Source organism: Podarcis tiliguerta, assembly GCF_965153285.1.
Source record: "Podarcis tiliguerta genome assembly, chromosome: 13".
Lineage (NCBI taxonomy): Eukaryota > Metazoa > Chordata > Lepidosauria > Squamata > Lacertidae > Podarcis > Podarcis tiliguerta.
Window position 1 is genome coordinate 8,698,060 of NC_139546.1, and position 12,008 is coordinate 8,710,067.

Below are 12,008 nucleotides of genomic sequence, written 5' to 3' on the forward strand. Positions count from 1 at the left end.
TCCAGACTCCCACACACAAGTTACACAACAATGTACAAGAAGTCAGTCTGGTAAATTATTTTGTATTCAAGTCATGTCACTACTGGGGACAAAGGAGACAGGAAAGAGTGGTAACAAGTGTTTTGGGTAATATATGATCACACAAATGTAGAAAGCATTTTAGCAGACTGTAGCGTAAAACTAGCAAAGATGTAGCTACCAAAACTCTCTCTTATTAAATGGAAAGGCCTGGTAAAGGAGCACTATACGGAAGACAAATATGGTCCTTCACACCAAATAAATGGACATGACAGTGGGTGGGACAGCAAGTTTGAAAAAGCAGATGAGGCCAAACAGTGGTTGGTAAATGGCAAAGTGGCATTATTTATTTAATTTGCATACTGCCTTCCACCCGAAGATCGCAGGCTGGCTCACAGCATAAAAGCACAGAACACATGAAAAAGAACAAACTAATAACCACGCCCCAACACCTTTGAAAGGATGTAAGGTCCGTATAGTTAAAGCTATGGTTTTCCCATTAGTGATGTATGGACGTGAGAGCTGGACCATAAAAAAGGCTGATCGCCGAAGAATTGATGCTTTTGAATTATGGTGCTGGAGGAGACTCTTGAGAGTCCCATGGACTGCAAGAAGATCAAACCTATCCATTCTTAAGGAAATCCGCCCTGAGTGCTCACTGGAAGGACAGATCCTGAAGCTGAGGCTCCAATAGTTTGGCCACCTCATGAGAAGAGAAGACTCCCTGGAAAAGACCCTGATGCTGGGAAAGCTGGAGGGCACAGGGAGAAGGAGATGACAGAGGATGAGATGGTTGGACAGTGTTCTCGAAGCTAATAAATGTGTTTGACCAAACTGCAGGAGGCAGTGGAAGACAGGACTGCCTGGTGTGCTCTGGTCCATGGGGTCATGAACAGCTGGACATGACTAAACGACTAAACAACAAGAAGAAGATGTTCATCAGCCCAATATAGAAATAAAATAATAATACCATCGCCATATATCAAGCCTGCATACCGCCCTTCCCCCGAGAATCAGTGTTATTAAAAACCACACTGAAAAGCATAGCGACGAACTGGCTGTGTACACGCAAGGCCAAAACACGCGTGTTACACGTAACGTGTGAACCAGCCCCGATGACGTGGTGGGCGGTGAGGAAGGGCGAGTGGAAGAGGGAGCCGGCCGTCAGGCAACCGGGCGCCCCAAGAGAGGGACTTCGCCGGGGAAGGGCGACCCGGGTCGCCGCCGGGGGGGGGGAACCGAAGCGAACCTCCCCGTCGGAGGACTCACCGTCTCGGCTCCGGAGGGCTGGGGCCCGGAGCTCTGGCCGCCCATGACGCCCCGCAAGAAGTTCATCTTCCCCGGCCGGCCTTCCCCGCCTCGCCAGGCTCGCTAGGCCTCGGCTCCTCTCCTCGGGCCGCGTCAGCTCCCGTCAGCAGCCAACAGCGCCGCCAGTGCGCCTGCGCCAAGACGTGGCACAAAGGTAGCCATCCTACGGACAGAGACGCTGGAGAGACACCCCGCCTGAACTTCCGGTGTCGGGCACAAAGGTAGCCACCCTAGAGAGAGGAAACTGGTAGAGTGACACGCCGCCTCAACTTCCGGCTTCTGTAGACTTACTTCTCCTTTTTCCTTTCTTTTCTCCCTGAGGTTGAGAGTGAAAACCCGCCCATATAGGGAAAATCGAGGGCTTTTTTTTGTTTTGTTTTTTCAGCACAGGCTCTGATTTGGGGCAGCACTCCTCATGCAGATGGCATGGCTTGGCTTCAGTTATTATTTCATTACATTAAAAGCGTTTTTTTATTGGTTTTGTTTTGCTAACAGTGTAACGGATGAAATGAAACGATAAATAAATAATGCCATGTGCTAGAGAAACCCTTGAAATAGTATACGTTTATTACCCCTTTCACTTGGTCCCACATAAACAGAATGGAGCTTGCCGGAACGGGTTGTACTAAACACACATAAAGAGTATTTTTGTCATGAAATACATGCATTTAAATGTGAATAGCCCATTCCCACCCACAATTATGAATTCAGTTCCCTGCTATTTTTTTTAAAGCTTGCTTTATTTCTCAAATACCTTATTTTGCCTTTCGCAATGTCCATCAAGCTGTCAACATACACAGAACACTAACGTTTGAGTTTTCCCCGGCCTCTTTCCCAGCACCCACTAAGCAAAATAAATTGGGTTACCTTCCTTGTGTGTGTGGAATGCAAGAAATGCTTAGAAAGTAAACTACTTTTGTAGTTGTTTTTTCTTGGCTTTACTGTTAACTTTTGTAAGCTGCTCTGAGGCCTTTTTTTGCAGTCAAATAGTGTACACATTTACAAGACCATGAATAGATTTTAGGCACCGAGCACAAACATTCTTCTTCTTCCAGGCATTTGGCTAATTAAAACAATCTATGGTATTTTATGCAGATGGTGACAGCAGTCATGAAATTAAAAGACGCCTGCTTCTTGGGAGAAAAGCAATGACAAACCTAGACAGCATCTTAAAAAGCAGAGACATCACCTTGCCAAGAAAAGTCCATATAGTGAAAGCTATTGTTTTTCCAGTAGTGATGTATGGAAGTGAGAGCTGGACCATAAAGAAGGCTGATCGCCGAAGAATTGATGCTTTTGAATTAAGGTGCTGGAGGAGACTCTTGAGAGTCCCATGGACTGCAAGAAGATCAAACCTCTCCATTCTGAGGGAAATCAGCCCTGAGTGCTCACTGGAAGGACAGATCGTGAAGCTGAGGCTCCAATACTTTGGCCACCTCATAAGAAGAGAAGACTCCCTGGAAAAGACCCTGATGTTGGGAAAGATGGAGGGCACAAGGAGAAGGGGACAACAGAGGACAAGTTGGTGGGACAGTGTTCTCAAAGCTACCAGCATGAGTTTGACCAAACTGCAGGAGGCAGTAGAAGTCAGGAGTGCCTGGCATGCTCTGGTCCACGGGGTCACAACGAGTCGGACACGACTAAACAACGGTATTTTATACTGTGTGCGGGGAGGGGGCGGGTTATAGGGCTGAAGAGCGGCATGTAGCTATAAAATAAAAAATAATACCGATGATGATGATATTTCTAAGCGCTGCAGCCAATGTGGGGCCCAGGGACTCAGCTATACAGCTGCAAACGAAACAATTTGAATGTGTTGTACGGTGTGAGATACAATTTGTGGCACTAGATGGTGACTAGGAGCTATAGCAAATTCGATGCCTTTTTCAAAATGATGATTTTTTTAAAAAAGCATTTTCACAACGTTTTTATCATGCGTGTAGATTCCACCCAGGTTCCAGACCGGCTCTGACAGGGGCCGGAAGTGCGGTGGAAACAGAAACGCTTTCCTTTTCTTGAAAGAAAGAGAGAATGTCTTTCTTTAAAAAAAAAAATAATCATTTTTTAACACAAACAACAACAAAAATAACCCATACACAACAAAAACCACAATAACACTAATAACACAATTTAACAATTCAGATTTGAGTACTGATATACCTATAACTACACCTTTTTAACAATATTTCCCCACCTCTCCTCCCCCTACTTCCCACCACTGTCCGCCTTATCACTTAAGTATTCCTTCCAGATTTCTTCATATTTATCCATTCTTAATTTGCGTGGATATGCAATTCGTTGGTAGGTAACTAGTCTGTCCATATTGTCAATCCATGTGCTCAATGGGATCTTTTTGCGGCTCTTCCAATTCATCAAGACAAGTTTTTTTGCTTCCAATATGGCACGATACATCCATATATATATATATATATATTACCCCTTGTAATCTCCCACGTTTCCGGTATATAATTTAGAATTAAATGTAAATTAATTTAAATTTAAATTAATTTAGAACTAAATTTAGAATGTCGTCACTCGGCGCGCCCGTCGTCACTCGTCCTGCGACGGCGCTGTAAACGGCGCCCCTTTGACCTGGGAAACGCAATCGGGAGGAAGCGGGCGGGCGGAAACCATAGAGATGAAGCAGGCCACTTCCGGCCAAAATTCGAAAAAAGCTACCATTGGCCCTACCTAACAAAAAAGCCCGAGTGCGCGTGCGCACGCGCGTGCGCCTTCCGCTCCGGCGGCCTCTGACCCCGCCCACGTCCGGGCCGATCTTCCAGAAGCTGCGCGCGCGCCACCTTCCTTTCCCTCCCCCCCGCCCGCCCCCCGCCCGCTCCTCCTTATTAGAGCGAGAGCGGACGAGACATCCGGTTCCGCCCCGAATCCGTGCTTGTGAGGGAGGGAGGGAGAAAGAGAGAGAGACGGACGCGCTGCCCCAGTCGCTCCTCCCCCCCGCGCCCTCGGCCGGGAAGCGAACCCCGGACCCTGAGACGGAGAAAGAAGAGCGCCTAGGTAACGGGGGGGAGAGGGCCGGGCCGGGCGGGGAAGGCCGGCCTCCCTCCCGCCTTCCCCCGTGAGGGGGTGTGTGGGAAGGGGCGAAGCGGGGCAGCTTCTCCTCAGAGAAAGAGGAGGATTGGCGGCTGTCAACAGCCCCGCAGGCCCCTTCCCCGGGCGCCCAGAGGGGGGTGCGGGGCCGGTGGCTGCGCGACCTTCTTGCCTCCGGCCTCGCCCTGAGGGGGAAATGGGCCGAGGAGGTGCAAGTAGTGGCGGTAACAATAATAATAATAATGTGCAATAAGTCCTCTTTTAGGCGCCCACGCAGCTTGCAGCCACGAAACCGCTAGCCCGTTTGCAATGCTAAGCAGGGTTCAGACTGGGTGGGAGGGGGAGGGAGACGCGGGCTGAGGTTCCCTGCATGGCGGGGGGTGGGCTGGATGACCCCCCGAAGGCCCCCTTCTGACTATTCGGTTCTGTGATTCTATGGTACACAAGCCCGCCTTTGAAAAAGTAAGATTGTGAGCGTGCAGGTCTCTCTCTCCTCTCCTCTCTCTCTCTCTCTCTGTGTGTGTATGTAAGTAGTGGCCGTAACAATAATAATAGTAATAATAATGTGCAATAAGTCCTCTTTTAGGTGCTCTCGCAGCTTGCGGCAGCATCTGCAGCCATGAAACCGCTAGCCCGTTTGCAATGCTAAGCAGGGTTCAGACTGGGGGGGGGGGACGCGTGGGGGGGTTCCCTGCATAGCAGGGGGTGGGCTGGATGACCCCCCGGGCGCCCCTTCTGACTATTCGATTCTGTGATTCTATGGTACACAAGCCCGCCTTTGAAAGGGTAAGATTGTGAGTGTGCAGGTCTCTCTCTCACTCACTCTCTTTCTCTCTCTAATGTGTGCATGTACAGTTATGTGTGTCCCTGTATGTGCACACATACGCACACAGCTTCCTTCACTGCGGGCTCACTGACAACTCCCAGATACTTAGTGCTCATGTGGCGCCTTTCAAGTTCCCAGCACACCAGAATAACATGCTTCCTGGCAAAAAAACAGCCCTGTAAGGTAGGGGTGGCACTGCTGGAAGCGTGTGGACCTCCAGCTAATATGAGTGTTAGGAATCATATAATGGTTGGGTTGGAAGAGACCCTGAGGGTCATCTAGTCCAACCCCTGCTTCAGGATGGGAAAGTACAGTACTTCTCCACACAGTGCATGGTTAGGCTATGACAGACTCACTCCCATAGCAGAGGTTGTGATGCTCACCCAACCTAGATGGCTTTCAAAGAGGATTTAGTCAAATTTGTGGAGAAGAGGGCTATCAAAGGCCACTAACTATGATGGATATTCTCTGCAGTTGCAGGCTGTCATGCTTCTGAATGCCAGTTGCTGCTGGAAGCGTCAGGAGGGGAAAAGGTTATTGCGCTTGAATTCTGCCTGTGGATTTCCCATAATCAGTATCTGGTCAGCTGCTGTGAGAACAAGGTGCTGGACTAGATAAGGCATTGGCCTGTTGCAGCTGACTCCTCGTAAGATCTTACAAGAGTGAAAGTGACTTGCAGTGGCTAAGATCTTAAGTGGGGATTTCCTGTTTAATAACACTTAGCTACTATGCTATATCAGCTTCCATTTCACATGTGAAAATGGGTGTTGTGAACCTGTCTTATCCCTACTGACACATCAAGGATTGCTGAGCTTGTCAACCCCACTATAACAAATTGCTTTAACCTTTTCTTTTACCTGTTGACAGATGTGCTTATTTACTGTGCATTATAGCTGGTCCTAGACATGATTTGAAAACAAAGCTCTGTTTGGGTAAAGAATCATAAAAAATAGATTTCCCTTAAGATGTATTATCATAGTTCTGAACACTACCCTAGCCACCTTAATGTTTACTCCAATGCATTCATATGCAAATACCCTAGAGGCAAAAATAGATCTTCCTTCCATTCAGAAAAAAACAACAACAGCAGCTTTACTGCATGTATGCATGCTAAAAGATCCATATAGTTCCTCATCCTGTTTTCCATTGTAGCTAACCAAATGCTAATGGAAAACCCCCAAGCGGAGATGAAGAGGAGAGTGTGGGCTACTTTTACTTAGCAGTCTATAAAGGGCCAGGCTAGGCTGCAAACTCATTAACAGGGTGAAGCTGCAATTGTGCTCTTACAAGAGCTTCTTGCTAGCTCTTCCTATAGGGCGTAGTGGTAGGAAATAGGTGAATTAGGCACAACCCCCCCCCCCCATGAGGGAAGTATTTGAATTGGGGCCAAATTCTCCTTTTGCATGTCAGACAACAAGTGGTCATGCCAGAAGATAAGTGGGGAGGGAGAAGCAAGCAAAACTGCAATCCAACCTTCACTCTCCCCAAACATTTTTCCAACCACTCAGGTATAGCAGGAGGGTATATTATGGGGCACAGCATCCTGACCCAGCAAAGACCTAGAGGGTTGCCCCAGGAACCCCAGGTTTCACATACAAGTGGCCCCCAGGTTCAAAACTTGACTGCCATTTCCCACTAGAAAATGCAGAGTCTTGAGCCATTCAGAGGAAATACCACATCAGTCAATTGTATGACTCCCACATGACCCAGTTTGCTTTTGCAGCACTCAGTCCCTGCCATATAACCTAGCCACACTATTCCACATGTTCATATATGCATTATTGTCTGGTACTGCTGTTTATTTCCTCACTGTGTCTTGAGGAGAGACATGTCCCCAATTCTTTCCCCTAGCAACAGACTTACTCATTCCTTCACATGCCCACTGCATAATTCATCACATCAGAAGTAACCAGGGGGCTTTTCAACTGTTAGGGGTCTCAACCCCCTTACCTCACTGGAATTCAAATGGCCAAAGAAGGAATAAACAACACCAAGATCTGGTGGAAAAGAAACGTTTGAGCCCCTTCATAATTCTATCCTGACACGAGCTCATGTGAATAAGAACCAGCAGGTGTGGGAAGCAGGGTTCGAAATTAGCGGGGCACCAGAGCACATTTCGCGCCTAAAGATACTCCATTTGCGAGCACCGCAAAAGGTCTGGGTTCCATTTTTTTTCACCTGGCTGACACTCAAGGATTACTGAAAAGTATGTGCTTTGAAGCCTCAAAGTACGTGTTAAGAATAGACAGTACGTTAAAGGGTTTAATAATGTAGAGTGTTTTCAAAACTGGTCTGGTACCAATATTTTATTGTAAACACCAAATTAGATATGTATTTCTTTTTAAAATGGGATATTAACAATGTGTCACTTATATGAATTGCATATTAGTTCATGCTTATCAAAATAATAAATAAAAAGTGTTGCCGGACCCACCCCTGATGGCAACTAGACATTCTGTTTTGGCACCCACAGCTCAGGTCCCACGAGCCATTTGGCTCCTAGCTTTTCTATCTCAGTTTCTAACACTGGTGGGAAAGGGTCCATGGCTCCTAAACCCCATCAACACAGAAGTGGCAGCTGTAACAAAGCGGAATGAGACCTGGAAGCAGAAAATATGAACATAGCTGCCAGTCACCTTGTCTCAGCAGGGCTCCTTCACCTTTGCTATGTGGCCAACAGCAAAGGAACAGGTGTACTGCTCCATACTGCTCCATCTCTGTGTTGGCTAGGGCTTCAACAATACATAGCTGTCTCCCAAGCAGCTTACAAAAAAATACAGGAGCTTAGTAGAACAGGAAAGTCATCAAAACACAAGGAATAGCACCGGTCACTGCTGTTACTAACATTGTAGTCCTATCGTGTAGTCATAGTAGGAACTTTCCTTAGAGGACTGCTTGTGAGCCAGGAAGAGTTGGGGGCATTAATGAGCAATGGTCAGGAATCTGCAACATAGACTCTGGCAAGTCTCAGCTTCATCTAGCCTTTCAGAAGGGAGCTATCACCGAGACAGTACTTGCTCTTTTTCCTGTGGGGAGCTGCAGTGAAGTTCTTTTCTTTGTGCAATGTCCACTTTTTTCAGACTGTGATCCTGGAAGGCAAAGGGAATAATGATTGCTTGGCTGGCACTAGCAGTAGTGGCAACAAAAGCTTACCTGCACCTGAGCTTGTGTCACTACCCCACCCCACTAAGTGTGTGTACTTAGATTTGCATGGAGACATCATTACTAGCTTTGGGAGAGGAAGGCTTTGTAATCAAAAAGTTTAACCAAAAAGGTGTTGTCGGGTAAGCATGTTACCTCCCATCCCTTGCTTAGTTTTGTGGGGTGCCTTGTCCTTTCCTCCCTTGCTGGGGTAACAGAGCAGCAGTTCCTGTTGCATTGGAGTTCCCATATAATACTATTTAGAGATACCCATAATACTATTTAGAGGATAAGCTTTTTGTGGAAAGTGCTCTTTCACTTTAGGAACATACGGTACTGTGCTATACTGAGCCAGATCATAGAATCATAGAGTTGGAATAGACCACAAGGGCCATCGAGTCCAACCCCCTGCCAAGCAGGAAACACCATCAGAGCACTCCTGACATATGGTTGTCAAGCCTCTGCTTAAAGACCTCCAAAGAAGGAGACTCCACCACACTCCTTGGCAGCAAATTCCACTGTCGAACAGCTCTTACTGTCAGGAAGTTCTTCCTAATGTTTAGGTGGAATCTTCTTTCTTGTAGTTTGGATCCATTGCTCCATGTCCGCTTCTCTGGAGCAGCAGAAAACAACCTTTCTCCCTCCTCTATGTGACATCCTTTTATATATTTGAACATGGCTATCATATCACCCCTTAACCTCCTCTTCTCCAGGCTAAACATGCCCAACTCCCTTAGCCGTTCCTCATAAGGCATCGTTTCCAGGCCTTTGACCATTTTGGTTGCCCTCCTCTGGACACGTTCCAGTTTGTCAGTGTCCTTCTTGAACTGTGGTGCCCAGAACTGGACACAGTACTCCAGGTGAGGTCTGACCAGAGCAGAATACAGTCGTTGATTCACCTACTGTCTCCACCAATCGGCAGGAGCTCTCCTGTGTTTAGGGAGGAGCCTCTCCACCACACTCGGCATGTTACCTGGAATTGCCAGGTATTGAACTCGGAACCTAGATATAATAATAATAATAATAATAATAATAATAATAATAATAATACCCCACCCGTCTGACTGGGTCTCCCCAGCCACTCTGGGCAGCTTCCAACCAAATATCAAAAACAATACAGCGTCAGACATTAAAAACTTCCCTAAACAGGGTGTCTTTTAAAAGTAAAATAGTTGTTTATTGCCTTGACATCTGCTGGGAGGGCATTCCACAGGGCAGGCACCACTACCGAGAAGGCCCTTTGCCTGGTTCCCTGTAACCTCACTTCTCGCAGCGAGGGAACCACTAGAAGGCCCTTGGAGCTGGACCTCCGTGTCCGGGCAAAATGATGGGGATGGAGACGCTCCTTCAGGTATACAGGACCGAGGCCGTTCAGGGCTTTAAAGGTCAGCACCAACACTTTGAATTGTGCTCAGAAACGTACTGGGAGCCAATGAAGATGTTTCAGGACCGGTAGATGTTCTACCACTGAGCTACTGTCCTTGCATAGCTCCCACCAGCAAGGTGATTCCCAGTGGCATAGGTTTTCCAGAACATTTTGGACTGGAAAAATTATGTTGCCCTAAGGCATTTGAGTTCTGATTTAGAGCATTTGTTTGACTTACTTTTTATTTTTGTTTATTAAATGTGTGCTGTATTAATTTTACATGTTGTATGAACATCTCTGAAGATTTTCCAATAATCAAAAGTACAGTGGTGCCTCGCAAGACGAAAAGAATCCGTTCCACGGGTCTTTTCGTCTTGCAGTTTTTTCGTCTTGCGAAGCAAGCCCATTGACAGAGTAGCGCTATTAGCGCTATTGGCGATTTAAGGGCTAAAAACGGCTTTTTAAGGGGTGGGGGATTAGCGGTTTTGCTGCTAAAACGCTTTTAGCAGCTTAGCGATTCAAAATAAGGGGTTTTGGAGCAAGAAAAAAATTTCAAATTTTTTCGTCATTTTTCGTCTTGCGAAGCAAGCCCATAGGGAAATTCGTCCTGCGAAGCGCCTCTGCAAACGGAAAACCCTTTCGTCTTGCGGGTTTTCCGTCTTGCAAGGCATTTGTCTTGAGGGGCCCCACTGTATTAGAACTGAAATTTGCCCCCCCCCCCAGGTGCTTCAAATGTACTTTGAAACGTATTCAAGCAGATTCAAAACTTCACTTGAAAAATATTTTTATTGGAATATTTGTAAATAATTTAAGGTTTAACAATTCAATAGCATACACTTTCCTTCTGTGGCAGAGGAGGGTTGAAGGTGTTGCAGATGTTAACAAATGAACTTTTATCATGCTGAAAAAACAAATAAGTGTGCTTCCTATGGTCACCTTATTCCAGAGTATTGTATCTATTCAAATTGTTCTGAATTGTATTAATTATGTTACATGACATACCAAATTTAAGGAAGACACTGACAAACTGGTGTTTGTCCAGAGGAGGGTGACTAGAATGGTGAGTCTGGAAACACATGCTGGACAGAAGTAGCTGGGTATGTTTAGTCTGGAAAAAATAAGATTAAAGGGAGACACAGTGGGGGTTGAGAAGATAGAGCAGCGGTTTGACTTCAGCCCCGGAGGTGCATTTCATTGTCTCTTGAGACAGACAGGTGCCAACAACAGCAATTGACTAGTTGCATGGGGTGGTGGAGTCAACAGTGGTTTAGCTTGGGTAGTACATTGGTGCAGGGGGCATAACATCAAACCCTAAAGCTCTCCAACCAGCATAAATATAGGCTTGCACCCGTAGCCATCTCTTTGATAAACTGAAAAGCCCCCAACACTTTAGCATTTCTTAGTTGTTGTTCTTTAGTCGTTTAGTCGTGTCCGACTCTTCGTGACCCCATGGACCAGAGCACGCCAGGCACTCCTGTCTTCCACTGCCTCCCACAGTTTGGTCAGACTCATGCTGGTAGCTTCGAGAACACTAACCAACCATCTCGTCCTCTGTTGTCCCCTTCTCCTTGTGCCCTCCATCTTTCCCAACATCAGGGTCTTTTCCAGTGAGTCTTCTCTTCTCATGAGATGGCCAAAGTATTGGAGCCTCAGCTTCACGATCTGTCCTTCCAGTGAGCGCTCAGGGCTGATTTCCTTAAGAATGGATGCGTTTGATCTTCTTGCAGTCCATGGGACTCTCAAGAGTCTCCTCCAGCACCATAATTCAAAAGCGTCAATTCTTCGGCGATCAGCCTTCTTTATGGTCCAGCTCTCAGCATTTCTTAGTAGGGTGCTTCAACCCTGTCATCTTCCTGGCTACGCTTTTTTATATCTTTTCCAATTCTATATCATCTTTTTGTGATGGAGCAACTGAAATTGTAGATAGTATTCCAAATGCAAGTGCTTTATAGGTTTATTTATATAAATGTGATATGATAGCAACTGTTTCATTTTAAATTCCTTTTGTAATAATTCCGAGCACAGTATTTTCCTTTTCCATTACCACCATGCTCTTAGTTAATGATTTTCACAGAACTGTATCCACTGTGGTCGCAATATACATTTTTTTTGTTTAGTCACCACATGTTCAGATCTCATCAATATACAGGTTTTTCCCCCTCCAACGTGTATCAGTTTTCACTTAACTTGCATTGAACCTAAGATTCATTGACTATTCATGCAGTTGGGAGAGATTTTTCAGCTTCTATTAGTTGGCAACCTGAATAATTTGCTGTTCTCTGCAGACTTGGCCATTTCAGT

At 46.2% G+C, this 12,008-nt stretch overlaps 2 protein-coding genes across 6 annotated transcripts in view; one reads left to right on the plus strand and one right to left on the minus strand.

Annotated features, from left to right (window-relative positions):
• The window catches only part of USO1 (USO1 vesicle transport factor), a 53,053-nt gene extending 51,491 nt beyond the window's left edge, over nucleotides 1-1,562 (minus strand). For 3 of the 4 annotated variants that reach the window (XM_083407544.1, XM_083407545.1, XM_083407543.1), the window contains exon 1: nucleotides 1,288-1,523. In XM_083407544.1, the coding sequence (XP_083263670.1) occupies nucleotides 1,288-1,353 (66 nt within the window). In that variant the 5' untranslated portion in view covers nucleotides 1,354-1,523. Of the gene's footprint in view, nucleotides 1-1,287 lie in introns of all 4 variants that reach the window. The other variant, XM_083407546.1, reaches the window with a different exon arrangement.
• G3BP2 (G3BP stress granule assembly factor 2) overlaps nucleotides 1-12,008 on the plus strand; it is a 146,173-nt gene that overhangs the window by 102,616 nt on the left and 31,549 nt on the right. Inside the window, exon 2 of one of the 2 annotated variants that reach the window (XM_083407809.1) lies at nucleotides 4,269-4,341. The gene's annotated coding sequence lies outside the window, so the exon portion shown is untranslated. Of the gene's footprint in view, nucleotides 1-4,084; nucleotides 4,342-12,008 lie in introns of those variants that run through there. The other variant, XM_083407810.1, reaches the window with a different exon arrangement.